The sequence below is a fragment of the Schistocerca americana genome, unplaced genomic scaffold (assembly GCF_021461395.2).
Source record: "Schistocerca americana isolate TAMUIC-IGC-003095 unplaced genomic scaffold, iqSchAmer2.1 HiC_scaffold_62, whole genome shotgun sequence".
NCBI classification, from domain to species: Eukaryota; Metazoa; Arthropoda; class Insecta; order Orthoptera; family Acrididae; genus Schistocerca; species Schistocerca americana.
Genome location: NW_025726368.1, coordinates 1,684,884 through 1,705,467, shown reverse-complemented (window position 1 = coordinate 1,705,467; position 20,584 = coordinate 1,684,884). Strand labels below are relative to the sequence as shown.

Sequence of the window (20,584 nt, the reverse complement as noted above, 5' to 3'; positions counted from 1 at the left end):
ATAAGCTTCTGGATGATGAAATGCATGTATCCAGGCTTAGCAGGTTTTCACAAGCTAAATTAATTGTTAGTAATCGCAGTTTCGAACATTTTTATACGAGTGCTGAACTACATGGTTTGGTTTGTAAATGTTCTTATGGGAAGGTCTTTATTTTGATGTAATTAGTCTCTCTGCAATTCCTCTGGCCTAATGGCTCCAACCAACGTGGATTAATTTTCTATGCTGAAGAATGACTTACCTGTTTCATGAGTAACAACGATTAGCAGTAATTAGTCGAACACGGAATGTACTTTATGGTACAGACAAACGTACGTACGTACGTACGTACGTGTGTGTGTGTGTGTGTGTGTGTGTTTTGCACATATTCCTGTTAATAAATTTAGAAGAGAACAAGATGGTATGAAGAAGATTAGTGTGAAAACAGAATTCTTCTGACTGGATTGAAAGTTAAATCCACGGACTAATTTAAGCCCATGTACACTTAACAGTTTGAAACAAACCTAAGATGGGTTGAAGATCTTTTAAAATATAGAGACTAATTCGCTGCAAGGTAAGGTGTTATGAATTTTAATTATACGTTTGGAACAGAATACCGAAGGAGCTACGACTCCCATAGCATCATCCATCTCAATGGGGAACTATTAAGTGTAACAGATTTCTACAGTGTAAAGTGATATGTTATGACACACACACACACACACACACACACACACACACACACACACACACTCTCTCTCTCTCTCTCTCTCTCTCTCTCTCTCTCTCTCTCTCTCTCTGCACCTATAAATGAGAGGTCAAATTAGGGGTTCAATGAGAAATCGTTCAAATATCACTTGCAGAAAACATTCTTGGCAGATTAAAACTGTATGCTGTACTGGAACTTGAGGCCAAAACCTTGCCATCACGAGCAATACTCTTACTTATTCAGTTTTGTAGTCACGACTCTTTCTCCTCTTGTACTACCATCCAAATATCGCAGATATTCTTCTGCATACCTCACAGGACTAGCAACTACTAGAAGAAGTGAGACTTTTGAGAAACAGATTAGCCAAAGCCAAGGTGTAGTTTCCAGAGTTAAGTGTTCACTCAGCAGTTCAGAGGTTCTTTTTGTAAATGGTTTCCCTCGACATCTTTTTTCTTAGGTGTGCTAGGCCAGTAAAGTATGCAGGGACGTCCTTTTTAACTTTGGATGGTAGGAGAAGTGGTAGTGGCAGAAGTGAAGTTGTGTGGGATATTCTGGAACGTGACTGGAGAACTCACAAAAAGTGAGGTTCGAGTTTGTATCCTGACATGGCACACAGTTTTAATCTGCCAGTAAGATAGAAAAAGGTGCACACACACTACTACACAGGGAAACATTTATTGAGCAAATGAACATACGTGGCAAATAAATATACATCAATCTATACAGGTGTTGACACCTCTGCTTAGAAAAGCTCGTGTAACAGAAGTTTATACAAAGCAATCCGAGCAATAGATTTTTACTTGGGGCATACTCAATCGGATGACTTCACTGGTAAAGTTGCACACTAAGTGGTGACATACAAGGAGAAAGGTTCAAATTATTCAGGTGTTCAAGTTCCCAACGGGCATCCACCTCCAACCCGTAAACTCAGAAAAGCAACAAAGCGCAACGTTGCGACCACTGGCTGAGGGACCTCCCGGCGGCGTCCTGTACGTAGGCCAGCGACAGAGTGTCCAGTCGCGGCAGTGACGACACCGTTCCGGAGAGTACGTCCACATCGTCCCCACACCTTCTCGGACCAACGTCTCGAGCCGCGTCAGATTGCACGGGCTCGACAGTTCCGACGTGTCGGGCCAGGTAGAGTTCTTGAGGCAGAGGCGGCGCAGTCTGCGACAGTAGCGGAGGAAGCCCAGTTGGACCAGCTCCGTGTTGCAGAGGTTCAGTTCCTCGAGCAGCCGCAGGAACGGGAGCACCTCGGAGAGTTCGTCACCGGTCAGAGCGTTGTTGACGAGGCAGAGCGAGCGGAGTCCGGTGGGCAGGTGCTTCAGACCAGTCAGCACCACGTCCTCGGCCTCGACGCGGAGCTCCCGCAGCTGGCTGCAGAACCGCAAGAAGGACAGGTCCGAGAGCATTCCGCAACGGTCCAACTGCAGCTTCTCGAGAGACCTCAGACCTGCCGCGGCCACCTCCATATCCGCTCCCCCCACACGGCAGTCTCACAGCCGCAACATCTGCAGTTTCCCTAGGTGGCGGAGCTCCGCGTACGCAGCCGACGGCAAGTCGTCGCAACTTTCCAGTTCCAGTTCCTCCAGTTTATCCGAGCAGTGCCGTAGGAATGTCAGGTCGTTCAGACTGCGGCAGTGGATTCTCAGAACCTCCAGCCGGCCGAGCCCTTCCAGAGAGTCCAAGTAGTTCGCCGACAGGGACTCTACGTCGAGGCTCAGCTCTGTGAGAAATGGGCACAGCTCCAGGGCAGAGATGATGGCACATTCCGCCCTAGTGCCCGGCTTGAAGAGTGTCAGTGTCGGGTTCCCTCTGACGATCTTCAGCGTCCGGAGCGCCGTAAAACAGATAGGCGAACGAGAAGAGAAGACGATATCTGCTATGCTGAGATCAGTTGTCACGTGCGTAGACCCTAGTCTCTGACAGTCCTGCACAGCTCGTATGTCAGACATGTTTGTCACTGACAGAAACAACTGCGGGTAGTAAATTTTCACCTCAAACATTTTGGCCACCTTGATTTCGATTTCCTGCAACAGCGGTACGATGGACAATACGGCGCACGTCTCGGCAGATTCTCTCGGACTTCTATTGCTGACGTACCTTTTCCCTTTCCACAGGTGGGTGAATCCTGTCACAATTTTGTACCACTGCTTGCACACAGTAGCACATCGGACCAACTCTGGGATGGGCAGATAGGCAAAGACGCAAAACAGTACGTCGTCTGGCGGGTTGCAGGCGAGTGTTGGCGATTCCATTTCTGTGGACAGAAAGTTAACAGTTATTTGTTAAGTATCGCTAAAGATTTCGTGCGTGTCACTTTTATTTAAGGTATGTAAGAGAATGTCAGGCAGGGCAATTTCATGTCAAATTATACAAGCCACAATAACTCAATCGTGAATTTCTGTGGAAAAAATGTACGTCAGACCTCTGTATCACCTGTGTTAATAAATAAACTATTTTCATTTTAAACTCATAAAAACTGCAACATATTCTTTGCTTAATGTCTTAGTAGTTACTGCAATCAAAGTGGGCAATATTTTTTTCTGTGTAAAGTGTCAGAAATTTTTCAACATTCTGCATATTTCACATCATTGAATTTCTAATGTAGAACATGCATATTGACAGTACTGTTTCCATCTTTCTTCCACTTATAACAAACGAATGAGAACTTGCACATGAATTGTTCTGCACAGAGTTTTGTTTTTTTGTTTGAACTTTTTGTCAGATACGATGTCAGAGAGGGAATACAGGAATGAAAGAATGATGTGTGCGGAAGATGAAGAAAGACAAGAAGATAGTGTTTGAGAGAGTGAAAACGCTTCCCAATTGTTGGAAATCTGTCAGCGGTGTTGCAGAAATACCTCGGTCCTGAACTAACTGTGTTACCATCACACCCGTTGTGCAGGAATGGTTATACTCACTACAAAAGAAATTTCACTGAACTTCTTGTTGTAGGCTACCTGAATAATCATCATCCCTGGAATGTGATCTGAGGAAGACAATGCAGATGTTTATATTCCTGAGTGTGAAGTAGTTGATGTGTTGAATGTTAGCATATCTTATTTAGCCTCTAATAGGTCCCCTTTTAAATGGCGAGGTAAGATAAGAAGCACAAGAACACAACAGTATGTAGAAAGAAAAGTGGAAGAAGTTGCACAAAGTTTTACAGAACCAACATCTACAATATTTACTGAAGTTTATAATGAGGAGGCACTTGATGCAGAACCTAAATATAGTGACAAATGCACTCAGTGCAATATGTGGTTTCAAAACCTAAATGCTACTATTTTATTACAATGAAATGAACACCCTCAGCTGCTTACAGGCGTTGACATATGTCAACTGGCACAGATGAAACTGTGTGCCCCGACCGGGACTCGAACCCAGGATCTCCTGCTTACATGGCAGACGCTCTATCCATCTGAGCCACCGAGGACACAGAGGATAGCGCGACTGCAGGGTTTTATCTCTGGCACTCCTCCCACGACACCCACATTCTCAACGTATTGTCCCACACTATATTCGTAGTGCCCCCGCCCATTATATTCATTACTTGCGGCACGTTGCCAATTCCCGTAAGAGTTCGGGCACTGTCTGTGCATTCAATGTTAACAAATTTCTCTTCTTCAGAGATGCATTCCTTGCCACTGCCAGTCTACATTTTATATCCTCTCTACTTCGACCATCATCAGTTTTTTCTCCCCAAATAACAAAACACCTTTACTACTTTAAGTGTCTCATTTCCTAATCTAATTCCCTCAGCATCACCTGACTTAATTCGACTACATTCCATTATCCTCATTTTGCTTTTGTTGATGTTCATCTTATATCCTCCTTTCAAGACACTGTCCATTCCGTTCAACTGTTCTTCCAAGTCCTTTGCTGTTTCTGACAGAATTATACTGTCATTGGCGAACCTCAAAGTTTGTATTTCTTCTCCATGGATTTTAATACCTACTCCAAATTTTTCTTTTGTTTCCTTCACTGCTTGCTCAATGTACAGATTGAATAACATCGGGGAGAGGCTACAACCCTGTCTCACTCCCTTCCCAACCACTGCTTCCCTTTCGTGCCCCTCTACTCTTGTAACTGCCATCTGGTTTCTGTAGAAATTGTAAATAGCCTTTCGCGCCCTGTATTTTCCCCCTGCCACCATCAGAATTTCAAAGAGAGTATTCCAGCCAACATTGTCAAAAGCTTTCTCTAAGTCTACAAATGCTAGAAACGTAGGTTTGCCTTTCCTTAATCTAGCTTCTAAGATGAGTCATAGAGTCAGTTTTGCCTCACGTGTTCCAACATTTCTACGGAATCCAATCAGATCTTCCGAGGCCGGCTTAACTACTAGTTTTTGCATTCTTCTGTAAAGAACTCACGTTAGTATTTTGCAGCTGTGGCTTATTAAACTGATAGTTTGGTAATTTTCACATCTGTCAACACCTGCTTTCTTTGGGATTGGAATTATTATATTCTTCTTGAAGTCTGAGGGTATTTCACCTGTCTCATACATTGCTCACCAGATGGTAGAGTTTTGTCAGGACTGGCTCTCCCAAGACCGTCAGTAGTTCCAATGGAATGATGTCTACTCCGGGGGCCTTGTTTCGACTCAAGTCTTTCAGTGCTCTGTCAAACTCTTCACGCAGTATCATATCTCCTATTTCATCTTCATCTACATCCTCTTCCATTTCCATAATATTGTCCTCAAGTACATCGCCCCTGTATAGACCCTCTATATACTCCTTCCACCTTTCTGCTTGCCCTTCTTTGCTTAGAACTGGGTTTCCATCTGAGCTCTTGATATTCATACAAGTGGTTCTCTTTTCTCCAAAGGTCTCTTTAATTTTCCTGTAGGTAGTATCTATCTTACCCCTAGTGAGAGAAGCCTCTACATCCTTACATTTGTCCTCTAGCCATCACTGCTTAGCCATTTTGCACTTCCTGTTGATCTCATTTTTGAGGCATTTGTATTCCTTTTTGCCTGCTTCATTTAATGCATTTTTTTATTTTCTCCTTTCATCAATTAAATTCAATATTTCTTCTGTTACCCAAGGATTTGTACAAGCCCTCGATTTTTTACCTAGTTGATCCTCTGCTGCCTTCACTATTCCATCCCTCAAAACTACCCATTCTTCTTCTACTGTATTTCTTTCCCACATTCCTGTCAATTGTTCCCTTATGCTCTCCATGAAACTGTGGTTTAGTCAGTTTATCCAGGTCACATCTCCTTAAATTGACACCGTTTTGCAGTTTCTTCAGTTTTAATCTACAGTTCATAAACAATAGATTGTGGTCAGAGTCCATATCTGCCCCTGGAAATGTCTTACAATTTAAAACCTGTTTCCTAAATCTCTCTCTTACCATTATATAGTCTATCTGATACCTTCTAGTATCCCCAGGATTCTTCCATGTATACAACCTTCTTTTATGATTCTTGAACCAAGTGTTAGCTATGATTGAGTTATACTCTGTGCAAAATTCTACCGGCCAGCTTCCTTTCATTTCTAACCTCCAGTCCATATTCACCTACTATGTTACCTTCTCTCCCTTTTGCTACACTCGAATTCCAGTCATCCATGACTATTAAATTTTCGTCTCCCTTCACTACCTGAATAATTTCTTTTATCTCATCACACATTTCATCAATTTCTTCATCATCTGCAGAGCTAGTTGGCATATAAACTTGTACTACTGTAGTAGGTGTCGGCTTCGTGTCTATCTCAGCCACAATAATGCGTTCACTATGCCGTGCTGTGCAGGTACTGCGAACAGCTGAGAGCAAGGGAAAACTACAGCCGTAATTTTTCCTGAGGGCATGCAGCTTTACTGTATGATTAAATGATGATGGCGTCCTCTTGGGTCAAATATTCCGGAGGTAAAATAGCCCCCATTTGGATCTCCGGCAGAGACTACTCAGGAGGATGTTGTTATCAGGAGAAAGAAAACTGGCGTTCTACGGATCGGAGCGTGGAATGTCAGATCCGTTAATGGAGCAGGTAGGTTAGAAAATTTAAAAAGGGAAGTGGATAGGTTAAATTTAGATATAGTGGGAATTAGTGAAGTTCGGTGACAGGTGGAACAAGACTTCTGGTCAGGTGAATACAGGGTTGTAAATATAAAATCAAATAGGGGTAATGCAGGAGTAGGTTTAATAATGAATAAAAAAATAGGAGTGCGGGTAAGCTACTACACACAGCATAGTGAACGTATTATAGTGGCCAAGATAGACACAAAGCCCATGCCTACTACAGTAGTATAAGTTTATACGCCAACTAGCTCTGCAGATGCCAAAGAAATTGAAGAAATATATGATGAGATAAAAGAAATTATTCAGGTAGTGAAGGAAGACGAAAATTTAATAGTCATGGGTGTCTGGAATTTGACAGTAGGAAAAGGGAGAGAAGGAAACATAGTAGGTGAATATGGATTGGGGCAAAGAAATGAAAGAGGAAGCCGTCTGGTAGAATTTTGCACAGAGCATAACTTAATCATAGCTAACACTTGGTTCAAGAATCATAAAAGAAGGTTGTATACATGGAAGAATCCTGGAGATCCTAAAAGGTATCATATAGATTATGTAATGGTAAGACAGAGATTTAGGAACCAGGTTTTAAATTGTAAGACATTTCCAGGGGCAGATGTGGACTCTGACCACAATCTATTGGTTATGAACTGTAGATTAAAACTGAAGAAATTGCAAAAAGGTGGGAATTTAAGGAGATGGGACCTGGATAAACTGACTAAACCAGAGGTTGTACAGAGTTTCAGGGACAGCATAAGGGAACAATTGACAGGAATGGGGGAAAGAAATTCAGTAGAAGACGAATGGGTAGCTCTGAGGGATGAAGTAGTGAAGGCAGCAGAGGATCAAGTACGTAAAAAGACGACGGCTAGTAGAAATCCTTGGGTAACAGAAGAAATATTGAATTTAATTGATGAAAGGAGAAAATATAAAAATGCAGTAAATGAAGCAGGCAAAAACGAATACAAACGTCTCAATAATGAGATCGACAGGAAGTGCGAAATGGCTAAGCAAATGTAAGGATGTAGAGGCTTACCTCACTAGGGGTAATATAGATACTGCCTACAGGAAAGTTAGAGAGACCTTTGGAGAAAAGAGAACCACTTGTATGAATACCAGTTCTAAGCAAAGAGGGGAAAGCAGAAAGGTGGAAGGAGTATATAGAGGGTCTACACAAGGACGATGTACTTGAGGACAATATTATGGAAATGGAACAGGATGTAGATGAAGATGAAATGAGAGATACGATACTGCGTGAAGAGTTTGACAGAGCCCTGAAAGACCTGAGTCGAAACAAGGCCCCGGTAGTAGACAACATTCCATTAGAACTACTGACGGCCATGAGAGAGTGTAATGGTACTTTGACTTCCGCAAAGTTATAATTTACGATCGCGCACGCAGAAGAGCGCTGCGCCAGCGACCAATTTTATAAATAATTTTTTTTTTTTTTTACTTTTGCGTAGTTTTTTTGTTTTTAAGAACTAATGGAGGTCTCTCTCTCTTGTCTTGATACGAAAGACGTGTATTTTTCCGTGATGTGTTGAATGTGCTTTTGGTGAAAATTAAAATTACATAGCAAAGCGATGTTGTTTCAATAGCTAATGAGGAGAAGATAATAAAAGGTAACACTACAATTGGCGTCCTGGTGACAGGACTTGCAATCTTCGGATTTGATACAAGTGCAGTTTGGATTGATACAAGTGCAGTTATTATAAATTTTGGACATTTTATCTAATTTTAACCACTTAACAGCATCAGAAAATGAATTTGGACTAAGTCTCATTCATTTCAATTGTAATGTTACGTGCATGAAATTTACAACAATATTGTTTTCCCTGTTATTAATGTGTGTTAATTTTCATTTTCATGCTGAGAAAATTAATTTGGTAAAAAAAAAAAAAAAAAAGGGAAAGGATAACGTTCCATAAAATAATTTGCACGGACGCGAAAGAAAAATTTTGGATTGAAAACTGTATAGTTGACGCTACATTTGCAACATAAGACTGAAAAAACTTGGTGAGTACAGAAATTTACATTTTTTTCCAGTTTCAAACAGCCATCTGTACTTCCTTTATTCCGATCCATTTATTTCGAAATTATTTTTTCAAATTGTAGTTAAAATTGATTTACTACTATTATTGGAAATGGTAAGTGTAGAGCATATTCACAGTCATTTATTTGTGAGAGGGAAATTTCAGTACCAGTTTAATAATTCAATTTCTAATTAGAAATCATATAGAAATATCCATTTCCATAAGAGAAATTTCAGATTTCAACATATATTTAAATTTTTATTTTTTTTTTACCATTGGAAAATTTTATTTGCAATTAATTATGAAAATCGCAAGATGGACGCTAGACGCGTAGAAATTGTTTCCGCGGACGAGCTTAGTGAAAGTGACACATTGCAAAACATGTCCGACAGTCAAATGAATATTGAACTTAATAGGGAGGATGTTCCAGACATAATTTTACCGGATCGATTAAGACAACAACCCCTATATTTAAACAGATATACAGGCGAATGGAGAGTGAGTACTACGCGACAAAACGTGACACTGACAACGTCAACTTCAGAACCAGACATCAATCAGACACGAAAAAATGACGAAACTAAGACACAGGACTCTGACATGCTCAGCCAGATTCTGAAGTTACTTGGTGACCAAAACAGAAAATTTGACAAAAGATTTGACGCTTTAGACGAGAAAAATGAAAATTTAAAACGTGACATTGGGAAATTTGACACTAAATTCGATGAACTGACACGGGACATAAAACAAAATTTTGAAAAACAATCAAGACAAATTGCCGACTTGACAGAAACCACCAGTAGTCTTGGAAGGAAATTTACTGACTTATCAGACAAGGTTACGAGACAAGAAAAGGTATTTGTGGAATTCAGTGAAGAGACAAAAACTGACTTACAACAATGTAATGAGAAATTGTTAACAGTAGTTTTTGAACAACAGAAAACCAGTACCCAAGTTAACGAATTACGACAGTCACACAATTCCGTAAAAACAAACCAAGAACGCTTAGACCTGACGATTACAGACCTTTCAGACAGATTAAATGATGTAACATTGGAGCAGAAATCCTTACAGGAAAAGTTAGAAAAGCTTGAAGACAGAGCAGATGTAGCATCTTTAAAGAATGACACAACTCTAGCAGAAAAACTTGTACATGAATGCAAATTATGTGATGATTATTTAGATGAGAAGTTTGAGACAATGACACAGATCATTTTTGATAAGACAAAGGAACAAGTAAAGGGAGAAACAGATAATATTCAGAAAGAGGTACGTAAACTTAAAGAGAATGTAATACCAAGTTCGTCAGTGATACCAAAACCCATAACAGACAACCAAAACATAAATGAGAATCATAATAATGCTAGACCCAGTACACAGTCGAAAATAGAATTACCAATGAGTGACACAAATCCCAATGAACCATTTTCAATGCTACCACGAGATCAAAATTACTATCAGACATCACCACATACTATGCACAGTTTGACACAAAATACAGGACCCATAATACCATCGGGAGTAGCTGATGAAACATTAGTACGACATGGATACTTTCAGACATTTTCATGTGATGAGAAAGACAAAGTGCATCCGATTGTTTTCATCCGCTCTTTTGATGGTATTTTCCCGAGACATTGGTTAGGAGCCGATAAAATTCGATATGTTACAAATTTGTTACGTGGAAGAGCAGCTAAGTGGGGAGCAGCAATTAAAAGACGATGTTTAACATTTGAACAGTTTGAACAAGCATTTCTTGAGGAATTCTGGTCGATCACAGAACAGCAAAGTTTAAAACGAGAAGTATACAATCCAGAAATTTACAACCCGAAGAAAGAGACTTTACGACAATACTTTGAACGCTACCTAGACAAAACATTATATTGGACAAAACCAGCAGATTTACCAGATGTAATTAGAACACTTAAAAGCCACTTACCATTTCCTTACCATGATAAATTAATAGGAGTGTCCGAGGACAACATAAAGAATTTTTTCAGTTATGTTGATGAGATAGATGTTGTTTACAGAGATGAGATCAGGAATTTCAATCAATTGTATCCAATCCATCCAAGCAATTCGCACACGCACAACAGAAATGACAGAGGCTATTGGAATCCGCCTCCGACACCACAACAAAACACTCAAAGAAACAATTCACACTACAGTGGGACAAATCCATTCAATATTAGGAGAAACAACTCGCAACATTGGCAAGGAAACAGTAATTATTACTATAATGGTTATCCGAACAGTAATTACAATCAGAACAATAACAGTTATATTCAAAATAACAACAACAGAAGAAGGAACCGAAATTATAGAGATCAAAGAGGAGAGGATAACACGTACCATCCAGGATATTTTCAGAGAAACAACATCCAACAACATCCAAACATGTATTGCAGGAATAACAGTAATGACAATACCAGTTACAGTCATGGGCGAAATAATGTATGGGGAAATCACAATGGACAACCGCCACGACACACGCAATACAGCAACCCTCAATTTGTACCTAACGGAACACCCGATGCGACGCGGAGTAATGTCAACAACCAAACAGCTGATACTTGGGTGACGCGCGACAGAAATGTAAATATTATTGAGTTGGGCAATGAACCCAACCCACAGCAACAACCGAATTTGCCAGAAAACGAACGACGACCGAGCTAAGCGCTCGAGTTACGGTCAATAGGGAGCAGAGCGCAACGGAACCAACGATTTGTTTTCTCCGATATGATGACAGTAAGAAAATAGAAAAGGAATTATATCAGGATGTAGATTTTAATAGTACCAGTAAAACAAAGAAGATTATTCAGGCTATAACACGAGTTATCATTGGTAGTTATGAAGTGGAAGTAATGTTAGATACAGGAGCAGCAGCAAGTGTCATTTCAATGTCCTTATATAATGAACTCAAACAAATAATGAACATACAAACATTGCCAGTCCAGAATTGTCACATTATAAGTGCCACCGGTAACAAATCAAAGAATGTGAAATTTCAAGTGCTAATTAACTTCACATTTTCAAATATACCACTCAATTACAGTTTTCTGGTAGTAGACAAATTAGTTATGCATTGCATATTAGGAATTGACTTTTTGAATGAATATCAAGCAATCATAGATTTAGGAAAAGGGAAATGTCATTTAACCGTAAACCAACAACAACTGACAATAGAGTTAACACAGGGTAAAAACTTAAACAGTAAACAAGGTAAATTTGAACAGTTACATTTTGTGTCTCCACCAGCAATAAACATATGTGACTTAACTTTTAATGAAGCTGTATCTCAGGGAATTAAACCTAATGATTTATATGAGAAATGCACAGAATCTGAATATCTGACGAAGGAACAACAACTTGAATTACTTGAAGTTTTGCAGCAATTTGCTGAGGAATTTGTGGAAAAACCTGGAATTATTAGAGGCTATACTTATGAGATGGATGTTAAACCACACAAAACATACTGTAGAACATATTATAATATTCCTTGGTCAAAGAAACCCGCAGTTTTGAAAGAGATTGAAAAAATGCAAGCTTGGTGTATCATTGAAAGGTCACAGTCTGATACTAGCAGTTAATAAAGAGGATGGTAGTGTAAGGTTAGTGCTGGACGCACGAGAAATTAACAAAGTTATAATTCCAATCAAGACACGACCTATTAATTTGGAAGAACAACTTCTAAAATTTCATAATGTACAGTATTTAACCAATATCGACCTCCGCTCATCATTTTGCCAGGTGAACCTCCATAAAAACAGTCGTAAATACACTGCATTTCTATGTGAGGGACATAGTTATCAATTTTGTGATCTACCCTTTGGTCTACGAGTGAGTGCTGGAGTATTTATTGAAGCCTTAGATGCTGTTCTTGGACCACAATTGTTCTCGCAAATCACAGTTTATGTTGACGACATTGTCATTGCAACCACTACTTGGGAAGAACATGTAAATCTTTTGAAGCAACTTCTGACTAAATTTTCTGACGCAGGTCTCACTATCAATTTATCAAAGACGAAATTAGGGAGGAGAGAAATCAAATTCCTTGGTCACATCATATCAACTGAAGGCATTTATCCAGACTCAAGAAAAATTAATGCAATAAAGAATTTTCCATCCCCACAGAATCGTAAACAACTCAAAGCCTTTCTTGGTCTATCTTCATTCTTCAGGAAATTTGTACCCTACCACCTTCTTAACAGTCCACATCTTCTATCTTTACTCAAAAGAAATAATATTTGGAAATGGACAGAGTTCTGTCAGACAGATTTTGAAGCGATTAAGAATGCTTTAGTTAATGCACCGTTGTTATGTCATCCTGACATGACGTCAGACTTTTGCCTAGTAACAGATGCAAGTTCCTATGGGCTCGGAGCATTTTTATTCCAAATTCATGTAGAAAATGAACAAATAGTCATCAAACCTATAAATTTTGCTAGCCGCACGCTCACTGAATGCGAAAAGTCATATTCAGTGACCGAGCGCGAAACACTTGCCATAGTATGAGCATTTCGCAAGTTTCGCTACTTTCTATGGGGAAAACGTACTAAGCTTTATACTGATCATCAAGCTCTTTCTTTCCTGCTATCATGCAAGTTATTACATTCACGTCTTGCACGCTGGTGTGCATCACTACATGAATATGATTTTGATATTATATACATAAAAGGAGAATCCAACATTATAGCCGATGCTCTATCTCGTTTGCCACAAGGCCTACAAGAATTTTCAGATGTGACAGAACAAACATCAGATTTCAAAATTTTACTCATGTATGACGGTACATTTGCACCTTACTACAAAAACATGTGCAGGAAGTTAGCCATATTGCAGGACAATGATCCCAGGTGGATCCAGATAAAGAATAAATTACGTGCAGGAACAGACCCACATCTTGAAAAATATTACACGTTACACAAAGAAGTATTATTCCACCCACGAAACCCTGAATCACAGCATTGGTGTGTTTGCTTACCTGAAGCTCATGTTGATGATTTTATTTTATTTACACACAGAACTTGGGGACACTATGGTGTAACCAAATGTACAGATAAGATTATACAATATTGCTATTTTCCAAATTTAAGGCGAAGAGTATTGAGTAATATTAGGAAATACATCATATGTCAGAAAGCCAAATATTCTAATCGCACAAGCATGAATGAATTGCACCCAATCACACCTAAGAGGCCATTACAGCTAATTTCTTTAGATATTGCAGGACCCTATCCACAAGCACGTGGAGGAATGAAATACATCCTTGCTGTGTTAGATGTTTTCACAAAGTATTTAAAATTATATGCTTTACGTTCAGTTTCTACCACTGCTATTACCAGACGTCTATTAACAGATTATTTTGTAAGAATAGGAAAACCTGAAGTTATGATCACGGATAATGCAGCATATTTTACCAGTTTAAAATGGAAGACATTTATTGAAGAACAGAATGTTAAACATATTTTAATTTCAAGATTTCACGCAGCAGGAAACCCAGTAGAAAGAACATTTCGAGAATTTGGACAGTTTATGAGAACACACACACCAGTGAAGCACACAAAATGGGTAGAATACCTAGCACCATTTGAACAAATAGTGAACAATTTAACTCACAGTTCTACTGGATACACACCAACTGAATTAATTATGGATAAAACAGAAAGAAATGAATGGACAGACCCTCTACCTAAATTTACAGCAACAACAAATCATGTTAGTTTAGAAGAAAAGGTAAGACAAGCTTACACAACATTATGTGACAAAGAAAGCAGAAATATGACAGAGGTGTCAGGAAAGCCCAAACATTTCAAGTTGATGAGTTAGTTTTACTAAGAACACATCCTAAACCCAAAAAAACTGAAACATTTAAACAGGAAATGGCAGATCTTATACTCTGGACCATACCGAATTGCAAATATTCCACACCCTGGCTGTTATTCATTAGAATATCCATTAACACATAAACCCAGAGGTCTACATCCACACAGACATTTGAAAAAATACATACAGTAAAATGTTAGCTACTGAGGAGAAGATAACTAATATGATACACAGTTATGATGAGCCTACATTTAAGTTATACAGATACTTACAATCTAATGAATGCAGGAAGTCTAGAAAGCAATGTGAACCATCCAATAGCTAATAAGATATTTGGTTATAAGAGGAGTTGCTACTGAGGCATATACACATTAGAGGAGGCATATACACATTAGAGGAGGCATATACACATTAGAGGAGGCAGAGAACTAAACAGAATTATTTTCTTTAGGAGGCATGTGATAATAGTAATGTTGATATGAGTGATGTGAGTGACTGAATGAGATGAGTGAATGTAATTTTAGTTTAATAAGAGGACAAATAGTAATATGGAGAGAGGTAAATGGTATATAAGATGAGAAAATGGTATTATTATTATTATTGTTGTTGAAGTAAAAAGTAAGTGGTGATGAATAAGAGGAAAATATATATATAATGCTGAGGAATAAGTAGGCTATATGTTATTTTGTGAAGAATGAATAATGGATAGGTGAAAATGTTATGAGTAACTGTGAATATGTTGAGAGGAGAGAAACTAGATTTGAATGCTATATCACATGTACTCATGGAATACAGAATGAAAGTAGTGGAAAGAATATTATTTATTGAAAGATTGGTATGCCTGAGATAATAACTTATGTGGTGTCTTATATATTCTTATAACTAAAGGTGAAAGTATAGATTTATGTGGAAAGAATTATTTACAGCAGCCACTGTTGGAAATATACCAGAAGATTTAAATCTATAACACTTTAACACTAATCTAATGGGAACTTGTAATGAAATTTTTGGAGTTATGTAGGCTTGACACTTCAGATTGGAAGAATTATTTAAGAGAACATATTTAGCAGTCATCTAATGACATAATTAAAGCTCATCTACTGTACTGAACTAATGCACCATTAAATAGAAAGGAGAATAAGGAGAAAACAAAACGTCAGTCCTCTGTTGCGGTTCATACTCTCATCCCTTCCTTAGAAAAATTTATACATGTTGATGAAATATTTGACATTATATAATTCATGATTATCTGACAGTATGGAGAGACATACACACATATTTATTTATGAATAGAATTTTACAGGTACCACAAGGTAAATACAGAATGGATATACAGCATGGAACGCAGCAGCAATTATCTAAGAAGATTTATTTATTTATTAAGTAAAACATTTATTTATATTGCTTGATACTCATGAAAGGAAGGAGATGAACTATACAAACTTTATAGGAACATGATTGTCTTGAACTATATATATATATATATATATATATATATATATATACACACACACACACACACACACACACACACACACACACACACACACACACACACTTACCACACTGATGTACATACTTGTAGGATCCTAAGATATTTAGAGGGGCACCACTCTTAGAAACGGTAATAGAGGGGTACCACTCTTAGAAACAGCAATAGTGGGGACACCACACTTAGAAACGGTATTAGGTATAGGAACTTTTACGTTATATTAAGTTAACATGAATTTTATTTATCATATTTTATTTTGTGTAGTCCACTGTAGGGTATGACTTTACTAGTATTTATAAAGTAGTTAGCAACGATCCCATGAACCTATCCTCCTACAGAGGGCTGTCTTGAAGCTTGAAATATGTGTAAATTTTATTCCAGGGTGCGAGATGAATTTTAAGTTGAATATTCTAGCGAGTTGCCACAATTATCTTCAAATGTTGCAAGTGTAACGGGGAAATAAAAAACTAACAAATAAAATGTATATTTCAATCTGAATGTAATGTAATTCACATGGCAGCACAATGATATTGAATGTAACGTAAAAAATTTACTATATTTTTCATTTAATTCTGTATATGTAGTATATGACAACAATGTAACTATCTCATGTAATGATTAATTGTAAATATTTGTATATGTACTTACTATATCAAGAAATGTATTTTAAGGAGATGTTAACGAGCTGCAAAGGACTTGTGCATGTAGCACATGATTCATATAAATGGAACTGAAAATGCAAAGAAGAAACCAACGTGATGGAACACTGGTCAAGCAATATTTACGTAGTGTCAATATGCTTTGAAGTGTATGGTGTTGTGGAAGCCGGCAGGTCTTCAGGTTGGTGTAAAAGACAAGCTCATCGCCTGTCGTAGGCAGTGAGGTGTTTCCTGTACCCTCATTGACCATTTATACCCCGGTAGACGCCACCAAAATTTGACTGCTGGAGATCACAATTTCGTGTTGACACATTGAACAAACTTTGGATTTTCTTCAAGTCACACGCACGAGATCCAGGCAGTACACACACACTCAGAATCCGATACTACGTTTAAAGACATTGGAGCAATATAATAGAAACATTTACCGTTCGAATTAATTCCATTGTAAACACGAATCATGTGAATTGTGAACTGAATTCAAACGCTGTGCTAAAAAAGGCCGGTATTACACTATCAAATTTCTTTGTCAAAGATTTGATCAAAGATGTGATCCAATATTCCGTCCAATATATTTGACAAAGATCTTTGACGTAGCGCTACAAGGGGTATTACACTGTCATCAAATTTTTCGTCAAAGTTCAAGATGGCTGACAACAACTTGTTATTAACCGCAGCAGTTCTACGTACTCCAATTGCATTGTGTGCACATGTGGAAAAGAAGTGGGGGGAGAAAATGGAACCATACATACGAGGTTGACAGTCTTAAAAGTCCTGGGATTACAACTTGATAATAAATTCAGTTGGGAGGAGCACACCACAGAACTGCAGAAACACCTTAACAAATCTGTATTTGCAATTCGAGTGTTAGCAGACATAGGCAACATAAAAATGAAAAAGCTTGCATACTTTCATTCCATAATGTCATATGGGATAATATTTTGGGGTAAATCTTGAAGTCAAACAAAAGTTTTCAAGGTCCAAAAGCGTGTAATACGTATTATTTGTGGAGTAAATTCACGGACCTCCTGCAGAAACTTCTTCAAAGAACTGGGTACTTCAGATTCTTGCATTGGTACTGGGGGAAAATAAGAAAGAAAATGAAACTGTTGGCGGGCCAGAAGTACAGTGAGACTGTCGTTTGGACGTACGATATTTGCAGGTTAGCTTTTTTTGTTTTGTATTTCATGCCTAGATACTTCCGTAGAGATATTGTTGCATGTGGATCATTATATGTAATGATTATTACAATACATGCAACGATATGTTTGTACAGTTATCTAGGCATGAGAAACAAACAAAAAAAAACTATAACTCTCGTAGGCCCAAATGACAGAGTCTCACTATACTTCCGGCTCGCAGGTTACCTACTGCCTCTCAGTATATTTACTTCTTAATAAAATTTGTCGTAAATAATATATCTCTTTTTCCAACAAACAACTCAGTTCATACATACAATACCAGGAACAAAAATGATCTGCACAAGGACTTAAAAAACCTTACTTTAGTTAAAAAAGGGGTCCACTACTCAGGAACACTCATCTTCAATAATTTGCCAGGAAACATAAAAAATTTAGTTAGAAATAAAGATCAGTTTAAAAGGAGCCTGAAAGACTTACTACTGGCCAACTCCTTCTACTCCATTGGCGAAATTTTTAATAGAAACAAATGATGTATTTATTCGTACTATTAGTATTTTTATTTCAGCTTAAAAAAAATCGACATGTTCCACATCCACGAGGATCTCCTCAGCACGGATCTATGGAACGAAAAACTAATCTAATCTGGGTGAAGCCGTGGGTTTTACGACGACACGATAAAAGCATTCAACAAAACTTGTTACGTGAGCTTACAGTGGAAGACGTCAAGTCGTACATCAATTACTTAAGAATGGATGAGCATACATTTCTGTATGTGCTCAATGAAGTGTATCCTCATATCACAAAGCACAATTTTCACTTAAGAACTGCTACATCTTCAGAAGACAGGCTCACTATAACACTCCGATTCCTTGCTACAGGAGAGGGTTATGTTATGTTAGGTTAGGTCAGGTTAGGTCTCCAATCTTCTTAATCTACTTTTTATTCAGGGTGCCTCACGTTGTAAAGCGCCTCATCAGCTTCAGACATCTCTATTAATTCTGTAGTTGTCGGCACACACCAATTGTATTTACCGCCAATGGTTATAAAAACACTACAGACGACAGAACGCTGCAGCGATGCTAGCGCTCCGCGTGGTGACATATCGCATTGCAGTGAACAGAAGACAAGCGATTTCTTTGATCAAATATACGGCCTCGGCCTAGATTTGATCAAATATTGGACGACATTTGTCAAAGATCCCTATTACACTATCAAATATCTTTGACAAAGATATTGGACAAAGATATTGGACAAAGAAATTTGATAGTGTAATACCGGCCTTAGGCTGCTGCTGCTGCTGCTGCTGCTGCCTGGACTGCTGCTGGCACCGGAGGGCTGCTGGCTGGCTGGCGGCGGGACCACTGTTGCAGGCCGGGACCGGGAAATTGCTGCTGCTGCTGCTGGGCTGGCTGGCTGGCTGGCTGGCTGGCTGGCTGGCTGGCTGGCGGGCACCTGTAACCCCTAACACTTCGATTAGCGCGAAAATTGCACTATCGAAGGGCGGTAACCTTTCGGTGTACCGCCGGAGATGGTGTTTCCTGTGCCCTCATTGACCATTTATACCCCGGTAAACGCCACCAAAATTTGACTGCTGGAGATCACAATTTCGTGTTGACACATTGAACAAACTTTGGATTTTCTTCAAGTCACACGCACGAGATCCAGGCAGTACACACACACTCAGAATCCGATACTACGTTTAAAGACATTGGAGCAATATAATAGAAGCATTTACTGTTCGAATTAATTCCATTGTAAACACGAATCATGTGAATTGTGAACTGAATTCAAACGCTGTGCTAAGCAACGCTAATACGCTGCAATTCAAAGACATTCATGTTACGACTCCTAAAGAAGATACACACCAAAAAGACGGTATACAAAGACCGATATGCAAAGTGCATTATGCTAAGAAATATTTTTTGTAATATGTAAATTTCTTATTTTCTCATATATGTATGTATCTATGTAAATTTTCTATACTGTATCTATGTAAATTTTCTATACTGCCACGCTTTTTTTTTTACTTTTGCGTAGTTTTTTTGTTTTTAAGAACTAATGGAGGTCTCTCTCTCTTGTCTTGATACGAAAGACGTGTATTTTTCCGTGATGTGTTGAATGTGCTTTTGGTGAAAATTAAAATTACATAGCAAAGCGATGTTGTTTCAATAGCTAATGAGCAGAAGATAATAAAAGGTAACACTACAAGAGCCAGTCCTGACAAAACTCTACCATCTGGTGAGCAAGATGTACAAGACAGGCGAAATACCCTCAGACTTCAAGAGGAATATAATAATTCCAATCCCAAAGAAAGCAGGTGTTGACAGATGTGAAAATTACCGAACTATCAGTTTAATAAGCCACAGCTGCAAAATACTAACGCGAATTATTTACAGACGAATGGAAAAACTGGTAGAAGCCGACCTAGGGCAAGATCAGTTTGGATTCTGTAGAAATGTTGGAACATGTGAGGCAATACCGACCCTACGACTTATCTTAGAAGAAAGATTAAGGAAAGGCAAAACCTACGTTTCTAGCATTTGTAGACTTAGAGAAAGCTTTTGACAATGTTGACTGGAATACTCTCTTTCAAATTCTAAAGATGGCAGGGGTAAAATACAGGGAGCGATAGGTTATTTACAATTTATACAGAAACCAGATGGCAGTTATAAGAATCGAGGGGCATGAAAAGGAAGCAGTGGTTGGGAAGGGAGTGAGACAAGGTTGA

General features: G+C 38.6%; 1 protein-coding gene and 1 non-coding gene across 5 annotated transcripts; both read right to left on the bottom strand.

Annotated features, from left to right (window-relative positions):
• Positions 1–1,344: 1,344 nt before the first annotated feature.
• Positions 1,345–19,634, bottom strand: LOC124587763. Of its 4 annotated transcripts, none has more exons than XM_047131441.1 (2): positions 19,592–19,634; positions 1,345–2,945 (listed from the first exon to the last, which is right to left on the bottom strand). In XM_047131441.1, the coding sequence occupies exons 1-2, from the start codon at positions 19,623–19,625 to the stop codon at positions 2,182–2,184; spliced, it is 798 nt and encodes a 265-aa protein (XP_046987397.1). In that variant the 5' UTR covers positions 19,626–19,634; the 3' UTR covers positions 1,345–2,181. The 4 variants fall into 4 exon arrangements, with proteins under 4 accessions (XP_046987397.1, XP_046987396.1, XP_046987398.1 ...); XM_047131440.1 differs by lacking the exon at positions 19,592–19,634 and adding an exon at positions 17,143–17,203; XM_047131442.1 differs by lacking the exon at positions 19,592–19,634 and adding an exon at positions 16,704–16,760.
• Trnat-ugu lies at positions 4,051–4,124 on the bottom strand. Its single transcript has one exon. It is a non-coding gene; the product is annotated as a tRNA-Thr (tRNA).
• Positions 19,635–20,584: the final 950 nt, after the last annotated feature.